Here is a 16,878-nt window from a genome sequence, read left to right as displayed (position 1 = left end):
CGTAGTTACAGGGTCACATCAAGCTTGAAGGAGAGCTGGCAAATGAAGTCTATTTTGGGTGGCCATGTGCCCGGCTAAAAGTTGGGAATTCTATTAAAGAGGAAGAGGAAGAGAAGAATGCATATCCCACCATTCTGTCACCGTTTTTGACTGCTCTCCACTCATTATCCAGTCTGTCACATGCTGGCACATCCCATTCCTGATGCCTTGCCTATGGGGCTCTATTCTTCATCCCCACCAATACCACCATGCACTGGGCCCTTCCTGCTTTATACCCACTGTCTCATTAGAACATCCTAGCTGATCCCTTTGCTTTCAGTCACCTTCTGTGATCATTCTATTAATAAATAGCAAATCTGATCATATGCCCCTATTGTTTAGAAATCAATGGCTCCCCACTGCCCATAGCAGTAAGATTTTGAATACTTTTTTTTTTTTTTTTTTTTTGAGACAGGGTCTCATTCTGTCACCTAGCCTGGAGTGTAGTGGTGAGATCACAGTCATCGCAGCCTTGACCTCCTGGGCTCAAGTGATCTCCCCACCTTAGCCTCCCAAGTAGCTGAGTCTACAGGCACACATCACAACGCCTGGCTAGTTATTAATTTTTTTTTTTTTTTTGGTAGAGATGGGGTGTCACTATGTTGCCCAGGCTGGGCTCAAGTGATCCTCCTGCTTCAGCCTTTCAAAGTGTTGGGATTACAGGTGTGAGCAACTGCATTCAGCTGAGTGCAGATTTTTGAATCCCTGAAGTTGTATGCAAATTTTGCCTTCTTTTTTTTTTTTTTAATTGCAAAAACTTTTTTTTTTTTTTTTGAGATGGAGTCTCACTCGCTCTGTCACCCAGGCTGGAGTGCAGTGGCACAATCTTGGCTCACTGCAACCTCTGCCTACTGGGTTCAAGTGATTCTCATGCCTCAGCCTCCCGAGTAGCTGGGGATTATAGGCGTGCACCACCATGCCCTGCTAATTTTTGTATTTTTTAGTAGAGATGGGGGTTTCACCATGTTGGCCAGACTGGTCTGGAACTCCTGACCTCAATGGATCAGCCCACCTTGGCCTCCCAAAGTGCTGAGATTACAGGCGTGCGCCACCGCGCCTGGCCATTTTACTTTTTCTTTCTTTTTTTTTCTTTTAGAGATGGGGTCTCAATCTGTCACCCACGCTGGAGTGCAGTGGTGCGAAAATAACTCACTGGACTCAAACAATCCTCCTGCTTTAGCCTCCTAAGTAACTAGGATTACAGACATATGTCACCATGCCTGTCTATTTTTTATTTTAAATTTTTTTTTGTAGAGATGAGGTCTTGCTATTTTGCCCAGGCTGGTCTTAAACTCCTGGCCTCAAGCAATCCTTTCACCTTGGCCTCCCAAACTTTTTCTGTTGAGGCCTTTGCATTTTCAAAGGGGTCTGTTATTCCCCTCAAGTTACAGGCACAAGTCCAAATTCCAAGTATCCGTGTACGAGTGTGGTATGTTTCCTGACCTCCCTTTCACGTCTCCTGTTTAGTCACGTCTCCTGCGTAACTGAAACTAAAGTCATTTTGAAATTGTCTCCATTGCCCAACAGGTCACACTTTTTCTTTTTTTCCTTTTTTTTTTTTTCGTGATGGAGTCTCACTCTGTCGCCCAGGCTGGAGTACAGTGGCGTGATCTTGGCTCACTGCAACCTCCACCTCCCGCATTCAAGCGATTCTTGTGCCTCAGCCACCCGAATAGCTGGGATTACAGGCGTGAGCCAGCGTTCCCAGCCCAGGTCAGGTCATGCTCTTTCACATGCCACATCTTCCATCCACCTGCTGTTATATCTAAACTCCTAGGCATCGTTATGGCTTAGCTGAAAAGCCACCTCCTCTGGGAGGCTTCCTTGACTCCCTTTGTCCCAGTCAGTCTCCGCAGCTCGACTCAGGCCTCCAACACTTGTCACATTTCATAGTGGTCATTAGCTTACATCTGCCCCCCACCAACAAACCATTAACTCTGGAGCCCAGGACTCTGAATGGACACTCCACAAATGTTTATCGAATAAATGTCACTCATGCTAAAAAAAACTGGAGTGCTGTTTCTAACATGTGAATCTGAGCATTGCTTCCTTTTTGCGGAGGAGCGGGGAATGGTGTCTGGCTGTAACCCAGGCTTGAGTGCAGTGGTGAGATACCGGCTCACTGCAGCCTCTGCCTCCCCAGTTGAAGCGATTCTCCTGCCTCAGCCTTCCAAGTAGCTGGGATTACAGGAACATGCCACCACACCCAGCTAATTTTTGTATTTTTAGTAGAGATGGGATTTCACCATGTTGTTCAGGCTGATCTCAAACTCCTGACCTCAAATGATCTACCCATCTTGGCCTCCCAAAGTGCTGGGATTACAAGCATGAGCCACTGTACCCAGCATAGGCACACTAACATTATTTGAATGGCCCAAATCAATGTTCTCTCTTGTTTTGGAGCTTTATTCTTGCTTCTTCCTCGGCCTGGAACGTTCTCCTGCTCCCCTTTGCCTGGCTAGCTCCTACGTATCCTTCAGATAGTTAAAATATCCCTCAGGAAGTCTTCCTGGATCCCCTCCCCACTTCTAGGTGAAGGGGGGACTAGGCTGAGGGCCCCATCTATGCACACCCCCAGCACCCTATGTTCGCCCAGTTGCAACGTGGCTCTCACTGCAAGGCGGTGGCTCGTTTGTCTTCCTTCCCTGCTCACATGCAGTGCACTCTGTGCCTAACTCACCCACTGGCGTAGCCCCAGCCTCAAGCACAGCACTTGGAAGGAAAGAGGTACCTGATAAATGTGTTAAATGTGGGTTAGAGGAATGGATTTCTCCATTTTAAATCTTGATTTCAATAGCTTTCTGTTGCCTTTGGAATAAAGCCTTACCACAGCTTTTACAGCACTTTCTGATGTGGTCTCCCTGTAATTTTAGTCTCGTCTCTTAAAAATATACCCTTTGATTTCAGTGTCCCACTCAAACATGGTAGCCACACTGAACTGAATGAAGGCCCCCAAATGCCTGCTTTCCCTTCTTTCAGCCTCTGCGGTGAAACTGCCATTGCAAACTTGTAACAGACAGTGAAAGAGATCTGACCTAACCAACTTCGTCTTGCTTCTAACCTCCAAGCTGTCCTTGTTCATTCCTGGGCACAGGCTGAACTGACTTTGGGAGGAAGTTTATAGTTTAAAACAAAGACGATAACAGCCCTTTCCCAAAACAAACCTCCTTCTTGCCTGGGGACTAGACTGCCTTTGCAGGACAAGAAATTAGCCACAAGATTAGAAATTATGGTTTAGGAGTCATGCAGCTGGAGACTACCAGGTTCTGACCCTCCCTAAACTGCTCCTCAGATCAGTGCTTGAGACATTTTGCAGACCCTGCACTTGATGGATCGGCTGGCACCACCCAGATCAATAAACTGGCTCATCTGATCTTGCGGCCTCCACCCAGGGACTGACTCAGCACAAGAAGACAGCTTCGACTCTCTATGAGTTCATCTCCAACCTGACCAATCAGCACTCCCGGCTCACTGGCTTCCCCCCATCCACCAAGCTGTCCTTAAAACTCTGCTCCCCGAATGCTTGGGGAGACTTATTTGAGTAATAATAAAACTCTGTTCTTCTGCACAGCCAGGTCTGCGTGAAATTACTCTTTCTCTATCGCAGTTCCCCAGTCTTGATAAATCGGCTCTGTCTAGGCAACGGGCAAGGTGAACTCACTAGGCAGTTACGGCAGTACTCTTCTGCCTGGCACACTCACCTCTTATTCCGCTTCCTTTTCTGCCTAACATCCAGTAATCTTTAAGTTCATTGGCCCTTTCTCCAGGAAGCCTCCCTTGACTTTCTAAGGCCAGCTCTGGTGCCCTTTAGTGGTACCTCTCTGGGCTTCCTTCTGACCTTCTATGTGTTTTCCCTAGTGGATGATGCGGCAAGAGACTGAACTGGACTCACTGTGATGTCTCTAGTGCTGGGAACAGTGTCAGGCACCTGGCCGGTTTATAAATATATACATATATATTTGAGACAGAGTCTCGCTCTGTTGCCTAGGCTGGAGTGCAGTGGCACGATCTTGGCTCACCGCAACCTCTGCCTCCCGGGTTCAAGCAATTCTCCAGCCTCAGCCTCCTAAGTAGCTGGGATTGCAGGCGCACACCACCACACCTCGCTAGTTTTTAAAAATATTTTTGGTAAAGACAGGGTTTCATCATGTTGTCCAGGCTGGTCTCTAACTCCTGACCTCAAGTGATCTGCCCGCCTCAGCACCCCAATCAATAGATATTTTTAAATGAATTTTAGAGCTGAGGGACAGTGACAGGAAGGCAGGCTGTGCTTGTTCATCTCACCACACTCTGAGCTCAGACATTCCAAAGGAAAGAAATGGTTATAAAGGATGAGATCATACGCTCATGTCCAAAACTCAAGATTAAAATAAAATTATTAAAAATCTCAGAAAGGATGGACAGTCTTTTGATAGTGATGAATAAGTAATCTTCAAGCTCTAGGAAACCCAGTTTGCTTTTCCTGGTAAATAAGTTGTTTTTAATATGATTTCATTTTTTTAAAGTGACCCAATGAAAATTGCCACCTAATATGAGATGCAGAAATAAATCCTAAACAGGCAACACAGGACACAGACCCCATACTGCTGTCTGCAGAGACAATAGGAAATAAGACCCGCACTGCAAATTCCCAAGAACCAAGAGCGAAGATATGCAAAGAAATTTTGAGACAGAAGACTGAGAGGCAGCATTTTAATATAACAAACAATAAGGATAGGCCAGAGGCTTGCTACTCAAAGTGTGGTTGTGGCTCGATAGCATCAGCATCTCCCAGGACCTGGTTAGAAATGCAGAATCTCAGGCCCCACCCCAGACCTACTGCCTTCTAACAAGATCCCAGGTGATTTGTATGCACATAAATGTTCGTGAAGCACCGGGCTAGAACATTTATTAACGTAGGATGTTGCTCTTACAATGTATTTTGAGGTCAAAATAAACTCATTTAAAGCATTTTTTTTCTCATTATTTGCTCCATTCTCTCCACCTCTGAGTTGCATCAACACATGTCATTGTGTTCTGGGACTCTGAGCCTCTCTTATGAATCACAATGGCAAAAGAAGTTTGCTGTACCATTGCTGTAGATGGCCTTAATGGGTTACAAATTGGACTTTTTTTTTTTTTTTTTTTTTTGAGACAGAGTTTCGCTCGTTACCCAGGCTGGAGTGCAATGGCACGATCTCGGCTCACTGCAACCTCCGCCTCCTGGGTTCAAGTGATTCTCCTGCCTCAGCCTCCCAAGTAGCTGGAATTACAGGCGCCTGCCACCACTCCCCAGCTAATTTTTGTATTTTTAGTAGAGACGGGGTTTCTCCATGTATGTCAGGCTGGTCTCAAACTCCCGACCTCAGGTGATCCACCTGCCTCGGCCCCTCCCAAAGTGCTGGGATTACAGGTGTGAACCACCGCGCCCGGCCACAAATTGGATTTTGAAACTTCCATCAGCTGCTTCTTGTGCAGCACCTCCCAGGAGGTAGGTTGTATGATCATTTCTGTTTTTAGAGATGATGAAATTGCGGCCCAAGGAGGTTTCATGACTCACCACAGGGGCACCCAGCAAATTGGCATCCGAGCCAAAATGAGAATGCAAGCTTTTGAGTTTCCAAGGTAAAGCTCATCAAACTTTGACATTACTTCTTTTTATATAAGGGGCTTTTTTTTTTTTTTTTGCATAAGAGATTTTAAGAAAGAGCAGATTTAAGAAAGATTCAGATGACTTCACGTGAGCTACTGACCATATAAACCTTGCATGTGCTGGCCCCAGGGAATATGGAAGCTTCGGAAGGTATTGCTCTGCCCTGCCTGGGTCCCTTGCTCCTATTGCAGCCAGAAGTCCCAAAAAACCTCAGAACAGATATTTGCTTCTAGGGGATATGAGGGGAAAGCACCGGGAATTACCATGAGATAATGGATACGGCTATGCAGGTGGCTTCTTGATGACAATAACCCATCCTCAGGAGGAAGCTTTTTTTTGTTTCTTCCACAGACTCAAAATAGCTGAGAGAATCTGACTCTGCCCAAATACATGTGGTGTGTGTCAACAAAGATTGAATTTCTTTGTTTTCTTTATTACATAGCAACTTACTAGATAATAAATTTCTTAATTAATTCCGATTTCCCTGGAGCAAATTGGAGCCACTAGATGACTCAGAAATAGTCAAGACTGTACATATGGCATTGATGCCAAAGTGCTTCTTCTACCCTGTCAGATTTTAAGATTTCTCCGTCAACCCCATCGAAACAAAGCTCCCAAATGGTGCTTGTTCAGTTTCACCAGTCTGCATGGTGATTCTTCTAGGGTTCCCTACAGAATGCTTGCCAGGGGGTTGGCTTAAATCCCCTCCCATCTATAGACATGCATATCAATGGGACATATTTGTATACACTTGCTTAAAAAACAAAAAGATAGTGCACTTTAAAATTCCATGTAAAAAGTATTGCTTTTCTAATGTGCTAATGTGCTCCTGCCTGCCTGCTTGCTACACAATGTTACAGAGGGTAGAGTCATGAGGAATTCAAGGCTGAAGATGTTTTGGATGTTTGGATGACACCGATGTACCCCTCACTTTGCACCTTGAACCCTGCTCTGAAGCCCGTGTAGTTTTGGGGCTTGGCCTAAGGCAAAAACTACAAAGCATCCTAATGAGCAGAATTATACAACAGGAATGTATGTGCATATTTGACATAGTTTCTTCTCTAGAGGGGTGGCTCTCTGGCCTGTGACCTCTGCCCTCTTCAAGGGCGAGGGAGGAGTCCAGAGAAGAAGGCTTTTGTTCCCCACGGCCAGTTCTTCTGCAGCCCCTACAGCCCCAGGGACCTGCCCTGCTCCGCGTGGGCTCTCAGAAGCCCAGCAATTTCCATATGGGTGGGTGACTTCAGAGCGATGGACAAAGCTGTGCGGCCAGCCTACAGGAGAAAAAGGAAAGGAGAAATAAATATCATCCAATCTGCCTCCTGCCCAGGGGAGAAGGGCAAGTTGGGAGTAGGGGGTATGCCTGGGACACAGGTGTCTATTAAGGCTTCCAGAGACCTCGGTAGAGAAGATTCAAATGGCATGAGGATCACCAGAAATGCGGTCCCTTCCACAGAAACAATAGTGACTCCTGGGAAATCTGTGACAACAGAAATAAAGAAGGGCCATCTAGTTTTTAATGCTCTTTTTTTTTTTTTTTTTTTGAGATGGAGTCTCACTCTATCGCCCAGGGTGGAGTGCAGTGGCGCAATCGGAGCTCACTGCAACCTCCATCTCCTGGGCTCAGGTGATCCTCCACCTTCAGCCTCCCAAGTAGCTGGGATTACAGGTACACACCATCATGCCTGGAAAATTTTTGTATTTTTTGTAGAGACGGGGTGTCACCATGTTGCCCAGGCTGGTCTCAAACTCCTGGGCTGAAGTGGTCTGCCCACCTTGGCCTCCCAAACTGCTGGGATTATAGGTGTGAGCTACTGAGCCCAGCCCCACTTTTTTCTACTTTAAATTGGAAAACAGGAAATAAAATAACTCTTGCTGTTCCATTACATGTATCTAAGTGAAAGTTCGCATTTTGGTGTGTTTTCCTCCAATCTTTTCTCCTGTGCAAATTTGTTGTTGGTTCTTTTTTTTTTTTTTTTTTTTTTTTTAAACCTGTCTCACTATGTTGCCCAGGCTGGTCTTGAACTCCTGGGCTCAAGTGGCCCACCCATATCGGCTTTCCAAAGTTTTGGGATTACAGACATGAATTTGTAATCCTGTCCTGTCCTGCACCTGTCCTGTTGTTGGTTTTTAAATAAAGGAATTATATTGTATACCAACTTTGAATTTGCTTTTATTCTTAATTTACCATGATATGCTATAAGATTTTTCTCCATTCTTACATAGCCATTATAATGCATGATTTTTCTTTTTGGCCGTGTAATATTCCATAATTTACTAATTTTTGCTAATTATGGAAATATTCCATAACTTCCTTTCAGTGGAAATGTATGTTGTTTCTAAGTCTCTGCCATCATAATCTTAGTGCAAAAAGCATTTTCCCATTTTTAATTATTTCCTAAGGACTGGTTCTTTTTTTATTATTATTATTATACTTTAAGTTCTAGGGTACCTGTGCACAACATGCAGGTTTGTTTGTTACATATGTATATATGCGCCATGTTGGTGTGCTGCACCCATTAACTTGTCATTTACAGTAGGTATATCCCCTAATGCTATCCCTCCTCACTCCCCCCACCCCACGACAGGCCCTGGTGTGTGATGTTCCCTGCCCTGTGTCCAAGTGTTCTCATTGTTCAATTTCCACCTATGAGTGAGAACATGTGGTGTTTGGTTTTCTGTCCTTGCGATGATTTGCTCAGAATGATGGTTTCCAGCTGCATCCATGTCCCTACAAAGGACATGAACTCATCCTTTTTCATGGCTGCATAGTATTCCATGGTGTATATGTGCCACATTTTCTTAATCCAGTCTATCATTGTTGGACATTTGGGTTGGTTCCAAGTCTTTGCTATTGTGAATAGTGCCTCAATAAACATACATGTGCATGTCTCTTTATAGCAGCATGATTTATAGTCCTTTGGGTATACACCCAGTAATGGGATGGCTGGGTCAAATGGTATTTCTAGTTCTAGATCCTTGAGGAATCACCGCACTGTCTTCCACAATGGTTGAACTAGCTTACAGTCCCACCAACAGTGTAAAAGTGTTCCTATTTCTCCACATCCTTTCCAGCACCTGTTGTTTCCTGACTTTTTAATGATCTCCATTCTAACTGGTGTGAGATGGTATCTCATTGTGGTTTTGATTTGCATTTCTCTGATGGCCAGTGATGATGAGCATTTTTTCATGTGTCTTTTGGCTGCATAAATGTCTTCTTTTGAGAAGTGTCTGTTCATATCCTTTGCCCACTTTACAAGAAAAAGGACTGACTCTTAGAAGTGGGCTCAGAGGCTGGGTGCAGTGGCTCATGCCTGTAATCCCAGCACTTTGGGAGGCCAAGGCCGGTGGATCACCTGAGGTCGGGAGTTCAACACCAGCCTGCCCAACATGGAGAAACCCCATCTCTACTAAAAATACAAAATTAGCCTGGTGTGGTGGCACATGTCTGTAACCCCAGCTACTCGGGAGGCTGGCATGGGAATCCCTTGAAACTGGGAGGCAGAGGTTGCGGTGAGATGAGATTGCGCCATTGCACTCCAGCCTGGGCAACAGGAGTGAAACTCCATCTCAAAAAATAAATAAATTAATTAATTAAATTAAATAAAAAGAAGTGGGCTCACAGCATTAAAGGACATGCACATTTTCACCTCCTGATCTGTGATGTCACAGCACTCTTTACATTGACACGGTGATGCAGGAAGCTGGCAGTCCCACTGTCTAAAGAAGCTGCACCCAGAGGGCTCTCATCAGGCACCACCGGCCTGACTGAGCAGCTGCAGTCTCTTATGAATGAGCTCAATCCCATGTACAGAATTCTGAACTCTAAACAGCTCCAAAAACCACACTCTTTAGATAACTTCTTGGGAGCTGAAACCTGACCTGAGGCTGTTGGCCTACTGTGAATATTTTGACATTTTGCTGCTGTAAAGGGTTTGATGGGTAGAGGACACCCAAGACCCCACTAGATTGTTCTTTATTGCATATGCACAGATTTACTTCCTAAAATATGGACAATTCTTTCACAGAAGCAGGCAGGAAGTGTAGGAAGTGTAACACCCAGCTGAACACTCTTCAGGCTTTTTCCCATGCACGGGGATAGAATCCAGCGGCCATCAGGGCTCCCACGCATGCAAATAACTATAAAGCACGGCAAAGCACTAAACAAGTCAGAAGACAGGAACAGAGTGAGCTCAGGGGAGAGGACGGGCACTGTGTGCCAGGGCGGGGTAGAAGATGGCCCCGGGGGGGAGGCAGAGGAAGGAAGTGGCATTTCAGTGGGACCCCCGAAGATGGCACATGGGCTCTCAAAACATACAAACTCTTTCCCCGAAAAGCCCTCATGACTCCCTGGACTTTTCTTTTACCACTCGTTGTATGCTCGTATTTGTGAGGTTATGTGATAAATTTCGGTCTCCATGAGGTCAAGAACTTGATCTGGCCTGTTCACTGCTACATGTTGGCACCTGGCCCAGGGCCTGGCATTTGGTCGGCCCTCAACAAACAATGTTGAAAGAGAGAATGCTGCACAAGAACCTAACGGTATTCATTCAAGCTGATGGAATCTAAATCCTAGTGAATGGGTTCTTACATTGGAAAGTACTGGAACAAAACAAAGATTTTAAGCAGGGAGTCCTGTAAAAGCCTCCTAAAGGAGGAGCCTGGGTTTATGTAGGCCCGAGTTCCTGCTCCTGAACTTCATCTGCTGTGCCTTGTCAATCCTAAGCCTCTATGTAAACACAGAGTATGTACTGACAGTGTTTACGGAGAAGAGCCACAGGGCCAGTCCCAGGGGAGGTGCACCTTTTAACAGGGTCCATCTGGAGGACAGCCTGCAGCTGTGGACTCCTCGACTGCAGACATGGAGAGCAGAGGACCCCATTCAGCTCAGGAGGTGTGGCCAGAGAGACCACTTGGCGAAGGTTAGTGTTCCTCAGATGCCTCTGCCAGAACTCTGGGAACAAGCCCATGCCATGCAGCTCCCATGGGAGCCAGGTATGGTGAGCCTCTGCTTGACAACACTCCAGAGCTGCTCTAGGAGACCCCGACTGAAGAGATGGGGAACTAGCCAGGTATGGTGCAAAATTTGCGTGTAACTTCAGTGATTCAAGAATCTGCACTTGGCCAGGCGCACTGGCTCATGCTTGTAATCCCAACACTTTGGGAGGCTGAGGTGGGAGGATCACTTGAGCCCAGGAGGTCAAGGTTGCAATAAGCCATGATCGTGCCACTGCACTCCAGCCTGGGCAACAGGGTGAGACCATACCTCAAAAAAAAAAAAAAAAAAAAAAAGGAAAGAAAAAGAGAAGGGTGCAGGCAGCTGGCACAACTGTGTGTGTATCCATGTGTTGGAGAGGGCTGTCTTTGAATTCATCACTAGTCCACTATGCATCACCCAAGGATGAGCAAGGCATAACCTCTGCCTTCAAGAAGTTTTCAATCTGATGGGTGCTTTAAAGAAGCTGCCAAAATGAAGGGTGGGCTCTGGGACCCAGAAGAGGCTGGGTGGCAGATTTCCTCAAATTGTCTTTAAATCTAGGGAAAGGGCCTGGCCAGCTGTTCTGGGAGTTCTGCATTTATACCGAACTTTAAATGTTGATGAAATAAACCAATTTCAGGACATGAATTCTCTCCCAGTTTTCCAAAGACATTCCCAAATGAGCTCTGCTGCTAACATCTAAGCCTCCATAGGAAAGATGAATACGGAAATGATATGGTGGGTATGATAAGGGCCAGACTTTCCCTCTAAATGTGAAGCACCAGGTACAAGCCTTGGTGCTTGGTAGAGCCTTGTCAAAAGCTCTCTTTTCCCACTGAAATGTCTCACCCTGTGGATGGAGACACTGTGCTCCCCAAAGTCACCCTTGGGAATCTGCATGTGAATCAACCCTGACCCAGGTGGGCAGCATGTGACCCATCCATGAGTGGGGTCTGGAACCCACCTTACCTGTGGGCCCATTACCTGCACTACCTGGGCACCACTGTGCCGGCTGGGCTTTCCCTAACTTACTCCAGTTTCTGCCATGATAGATTTCCTCCTCCATTTCCTGATTGGCACTCCAGTCCCTCCCTTCCAGGCTTATGGCCTACCCGAACTCCAGCCTGCCCGGTCCTCAGCCTGGCCTGGCTCTCCCTGATCCAGCACTTCCCCAGGATTAGTTACCTAAACCCACCTGGATTTCAGTGTTTGCCTAAACCAGGCATTCTCAATTGCAGCACTATTGATATTTTGGACCAGATAATTATTTTTTTTTTTTGAGACAGAGTTTTGTTCTTTCACCCAGGTTGGAGTGCAATGGCGCAATCTCAGCTCACTGCAACCTCCACCTCCCAGGTTCAAGCAATTCTCCTGTCTCAGCCTCCTGAGTAGCTGGGATTGCAGACGCGTGCCACCATGCGTGGCTAATTTTTGTGTTTTTAGTAGAGACAGGGTTTCAAAATGTTGGCCAGGCTGGTCTTGAACTCCTGGCCTCAAGTGATCCGCCCGCCTCGGCCTCCCAAAGTGCTGGGATTACAGGTGTGAGCCACTGGACCTGGATGGATAATTGTTAATTCTTTGCTGTTCCTGTGCGTTGTAGGATGTTTAGCTGCATCCCTGGCCTCTACCCACTAGATGTCAGGAGCATTTGCTCACCCACTTGTGACTAAAATTGTCCCCAGACATTGCCAAATCTCCCCCAGAGAGTAAAATCACCCCTAGCTGAGAACCACTAGACTGAACCAAGTCTGTCAGTGGCTTCTCCCTTCGGGGGTCAGTCGCCCTACTCTGATTGGTTCCCCTAATTCAAGACCTTTGTTCTCCCTGCTCCCTCCAGACACTGTCTGTAAATGCCATGTTCCCTGCTGGTTGATGTGGTGTTTTTTTTTTTTTTTTTTTTTTTTAGCTATCACTGTTCATCTATTCATAATTAAAATAGTTACCATCCCCTGTGTGCTCCTAGATGTCAGATTCAGCCTTTATAAACATTACAGTATTTAGATAGAGTCTACTGCTGTCCCCATTTTACAGATGAGCATCTAGAGGCCCAGAATACTTAGGTCACCTACCCAAAGGCACCTACCCAAAGTCACTGAACCTAGATTCAAACTTATGAGTGTTTAATTTTTTTTTTTTTTTTTTTTTTGAGACAGGGTGTCACTCTGTCACCCAGACAGGTATTTCCTGGTATGATCACGGCTCACTGTAGCTTCATCTTCCCAGGCTCAGGCAATCTTCCTGCCTCAGCCTTCCAAGTAGCTGGGACTACAGGTGCAAGCCACCACAGTCAGCTAATCTTTTTCTATTTTCTGTAGAGAGGGGGTGATATGGTTTGGCTGTGTCCCCACCCAAATCTCGTCTTGAATTCCCATGTGTTGTGGGAGGGACCTGTGGGAAGTAATTGAATCATGGGGGCAGGTCTTTCCTGTGCCATTCTCATGATAGTGAGTAAGTCTCATGAGATCTGATGGTTATTATAAGGGGGAGTTTTCCTGCACAAGCTCTCTCTTTGCCTGCTGCTATCCATGTAAGATGTGATTTGCTCCTCCTTGCCTTCCGCCATGATTGAGACTTTCCCAGCCATGTGGAACTGTAAGTCCAATTAAACCTCTTTTGTGAATTGCCCAGTCTTGGGTATGTCTTTATCAGCAGTGTGAAAACAGACTAATACAGGGGGTCTCACTTTGTTGCCAAGACTGGTCTCAAACTCCTGGGCTCAAGCAATCCTCCTGACTTGGCATCCCAAAGTGTTGGGATTACAGGCAGAAGCCATTGCACCTGGCCTCATGAGTGTTTAAAGTCCATGCTTCTAACAATCATGCTTGAGTTGTCTGAAATGCAACAGATCCCACAACTCTTCCACCATCAGAAAGCAGCCACTTAGCTCTCTCATACCTGTGACAGACCTCCAGAGATACCCAGGAGAGCTCTCAGATCCACTGCCTGATTATCCTAGCTAAGCAGGGACTTCCAAAGCTCATGCCTGCCTGCCTGTCCCACAGGCCTCCCATCTCAGGCCTCTTCGGGCATCAGCAGTGGCTACTCCTTAGAGGGTGAGGGGCCTTTGATGTACAAACCTGTTCCAGATTAAGGGTTGCCTCCTTCTCCCCCAGGACAACCCAGCAGGGAGCTCATTAACACAGATCCTTTGACCACATAATGTTTGGAAAAGGAGGCTCTGGTTTCCAGTAGCCCACCCCTGTTCCCATATGAATGTCAAGAAGGTCAGTGCCCTCTAATGATCTTAGAAATGGCTTTGGGGTGAAGCTAAGGTTCACAGGACCTAGAGTCACTGGATGGGTGCCTGCTGTCTGGGTGTGACTGAGGGACTCAGCAGCTTAAATTGCTGATGAGTCAATCTTTGGGTAGTTTAAATGTGGCCCAGTAAGAGGTGCTGTCCCTGGGTAGGGAGAGGACTCTCTTCCCCTCTCCAGGTTTTTGTTCCCTTTGAATTGTGGCTGTTAAGAAAGCATAAAGTCATCTGCTTAAATCATTAAATTACAGTGCCAATATTAAGGAGTCAGACCTGGGCTTGAATCTCTGCTCTGCAAATCAGTAGCTTGAAAATCTTAGGACAGTTACATAACATCTCCAGGCCTGTTTTCTCGTAAGTAAAAAGTGGGGATCGATATCTATCTCACTGGATTACTGAGAGGATTAGAGGTAATGCATGGGAAAGGTTTAGTTCCCAGGAGCACTCTAGAAATATTATTATATCTACTGTAATTATCAGGAACAAGGTCACTTACTGTTGACTTACCTCCAAAGTTTAGGGGTTCACTCATTCATTTGTTGATTGTTTCAATGATATGTGGCGGGCACTCTACCAGGTGTGGGGGATTCAGCAGGGAGCCAGAGACATGGATGCTTCAATGTGACAACAGTGATGATGATGGAACAGTTAAGGGTATGGGCCCAGGAGTTTAATGGAGCCGGGTTCCACTAGCTGAGTAATCTTGGGTATGTAACCTAACCATTTGATGCCTCCTCCGTCTCCTTGAGCAAAGTGGGGCAGCAGGAAGACAGTCAATCTTACAAGATTGTTGCAGGGTTTAAATGAGATGGTCCATGGCAAATGCTTAGTACAGTACCTGACACAGAGTAAGCCCTCCATATGTGTTGGTTACTATTGTTACTGATTAGTTACTATTGTCATCATCATCATTGCCATCACCTTACGAGGAAGTTTATTTAAGAAGCCTGTGACTGACAGTGCAACTTCAAGTAGGCTGGCTTGATGGAATGGGCTGCTTCAGAAAGTGGGTCAGTGTCCGAGAGGCACTTTCAGTTAAATGACTACAGAGATGACTCTGTAAGGTTGATTCCTTCTGAAGGCTTTTGAGTCCCTGCTGGACAGCAGAGCTTCCCCATCTAAGCTACTGCCTCAAAGCCCACATGCTGTTATTGCCATGACCAGATGAGACTCAGGGCCAAGCCAGGCCTGGGAATATTCACCCAGGATGGTGTTGTGAAAGGTCAGGGTTGTGGGTTTCACGGCTCTAAGACTCCAAACATTTACCATGAATCATCTCATTTATTTATTTATTTAAATTTGTTAGAGACAGGGTCTCACTCTGTCACCCAGGCACTGCACCAGGAGTGCAGTGGCCTGACCATGGCTCACTGCAACCTCAACCTTCTGGGCTCAAGCAATCCTCCTGCCTCAGCCTGCTGAGTAGCTGGGATTACAGGCGTGCACCACCATACCTGGTTAATTTTTTTTTTTTTGAGACAGAGTTTCACGTTGTTGCCTAGGCTGGAGTGCAATAGTGCGATCTCAGCTCACTGCAACCTCTGCCTCCCACGTTCAAGCGGTTCTCCTGCCTCAGCCTCCTGAGTAGCTGGAATTACAGGCCCCCACCACCAGGTCCAGCTAATTTTTGTATTTTTAGTAGAGATGGGGTTTCATCATGTTGGCCAGGCCGGTCTCAAACTCCTGACCTCAGGTGATCGACCTGCCTCAGCCTCCCAAAGTGCTGGGATTACAGGTGTGAGCCATTGCACCAGGCTATTTTTTTTTTTAAGAGACAGGGTCTCACTGTGTTGCCCAGGCTGGTCTTGAACTCTTGGCCTCAAGCAATCCTCCTGCCTTGGCCTCTGAAAGTGTTGGGATTACAGACGTGAGCCACTGTGCTGAGCCTCTTATTTAAATCCCACAACAGCCTTAGGAAGCTGATTTTGTTGCATTGCCATAGGATTCCTTGAATTCTGCTGGCCGGCAAGGCACTCTGAGGAGGGGAAGTTAAACAGCTACTTTTTTTTTTTTTTTTTAAGAGATGGGGTCTCCCTATGTTGCCTAGGCTGGTCTCGAACTCCTGGGCTCAAGTGATCCTCCCGCCTCAGCCTCCCAAAGTGCTGGGATTACAGGTATGAGCCACCCTGCCCAGCAACAGCTACTTGTTAATTGCCTGTAAGTCTCACCTTGTCAGTCAGGCTGCTGTCGCAGGCTGGGTGTGCCAGGAGCAGCCGCACCAGGTCCACGTTGCCATGGTGACAGGCCAGCATGAGGGCCGAGGATCCATCGTGGTCCTGCAGATTGACATCTGCCTGGCAGCTAAGCAGCGCTTGAACCATGTCCTCCCTGTCGTGGCTGACTCCCAGCATCAGCGCAGTCTGGCCTCCCTGCATGCAGAGCCACAGGGATGTGGTGAGGTTGCTGCCAGTGGGGAAGGACCCCCTCTCCAGCCTGGGTGTGCTCATCAGAGACTTCTCAATAACACAACCACTGATTTGAATCTCCTGCCCTCGATATGGGACATAACCTTCTCTGCTTGGCAAAATTCTACTCTTTTAAGACTAGTCAAATGCTACATCCTCTCTAAAGCCTTCTCTCACTCCCCAGGCACGGGAATCCTAACACAGCACTCACCACTTAGTATTGCAACTTGTCAACTTCTCTTTCTCATGGATTGTGACATTGTTGACGGCAGGGACTAAGTGTTTTTGTCCCTGTCTCCCCAGTGTCTAGCACCAAGAATGTGCTGATAAATGTTGAATGACGGAACAGATGAAGGTTGAATGCTTGAGCACCATGGCTTCTTACTGCCTGCCCCAGCCTGACTTTCCCCAGGAAGCCTTCTCTGCTCAATGCCTCTGAAATTTTCAGTTTAAGGATACCCAGAACCCTCTTCTCTCAACACGATCTCTGGTTGCATGTCCTGTGGTCATTTCTACTCTATAGACATTGACAGTAATCTTGGGCATCTCTGTAATCATAGGTGGACGTAGCAAT

General features: G+C 46.5%; 1 protein-coding gene across 6 annotated transcripts in view; it reads right to left on the bottom strand.

Annotated features, from left to right (window-relative positions):
• Window positions 1-4,717: 4,717 nt before the first annotated feature.
• The window catches only part of KANK4 (KN motif and ankyrin repeat domains 4), a 92,064-nt gene continuing 79,903 nt past the window's right edge, over window positions 4,718-16,878 (bottom strand). For all 6 annotated transcript variants that reach the window (XM_003949429.6, XM_024346237.3, XM_016919696.4 and 3 more), the window contains 2 exons: window positions 16,068-16,268; window positions 4,718-6,942 (listed from right to left, as the gene is read on the bottom strand). In XM_003949429.6, coding sequence (XP_003949478.3) covers window positions 6,838-6,942; window positions 16,068-16,268 — 306 coding nt within the window. In that variant the 3' untranslated portion in view covers window positions 4,718-6,837. The remainder of the gene's footprint in view (window positions 6,943-16,067; window positions 16,269-16,878) is intronic.

This window comes from Pan troglodytes, chromosome 1 (genome assembly GCF_028858775.2).
Source record: "Pan troglodytes isolate AG18354 chromosome 1, NHGRI_mPanTro3-v2.0_pri, whole genome shotgun sequence".
Lineage (NCBI taxonomy): Eukaryota > Metazoa > Chordata > Mammalia > Primates > Hominidae > Pan > Pan troglodytes.
This window is presented reverse-complemented; position numbering and strand designations above follow the sequence as displayed.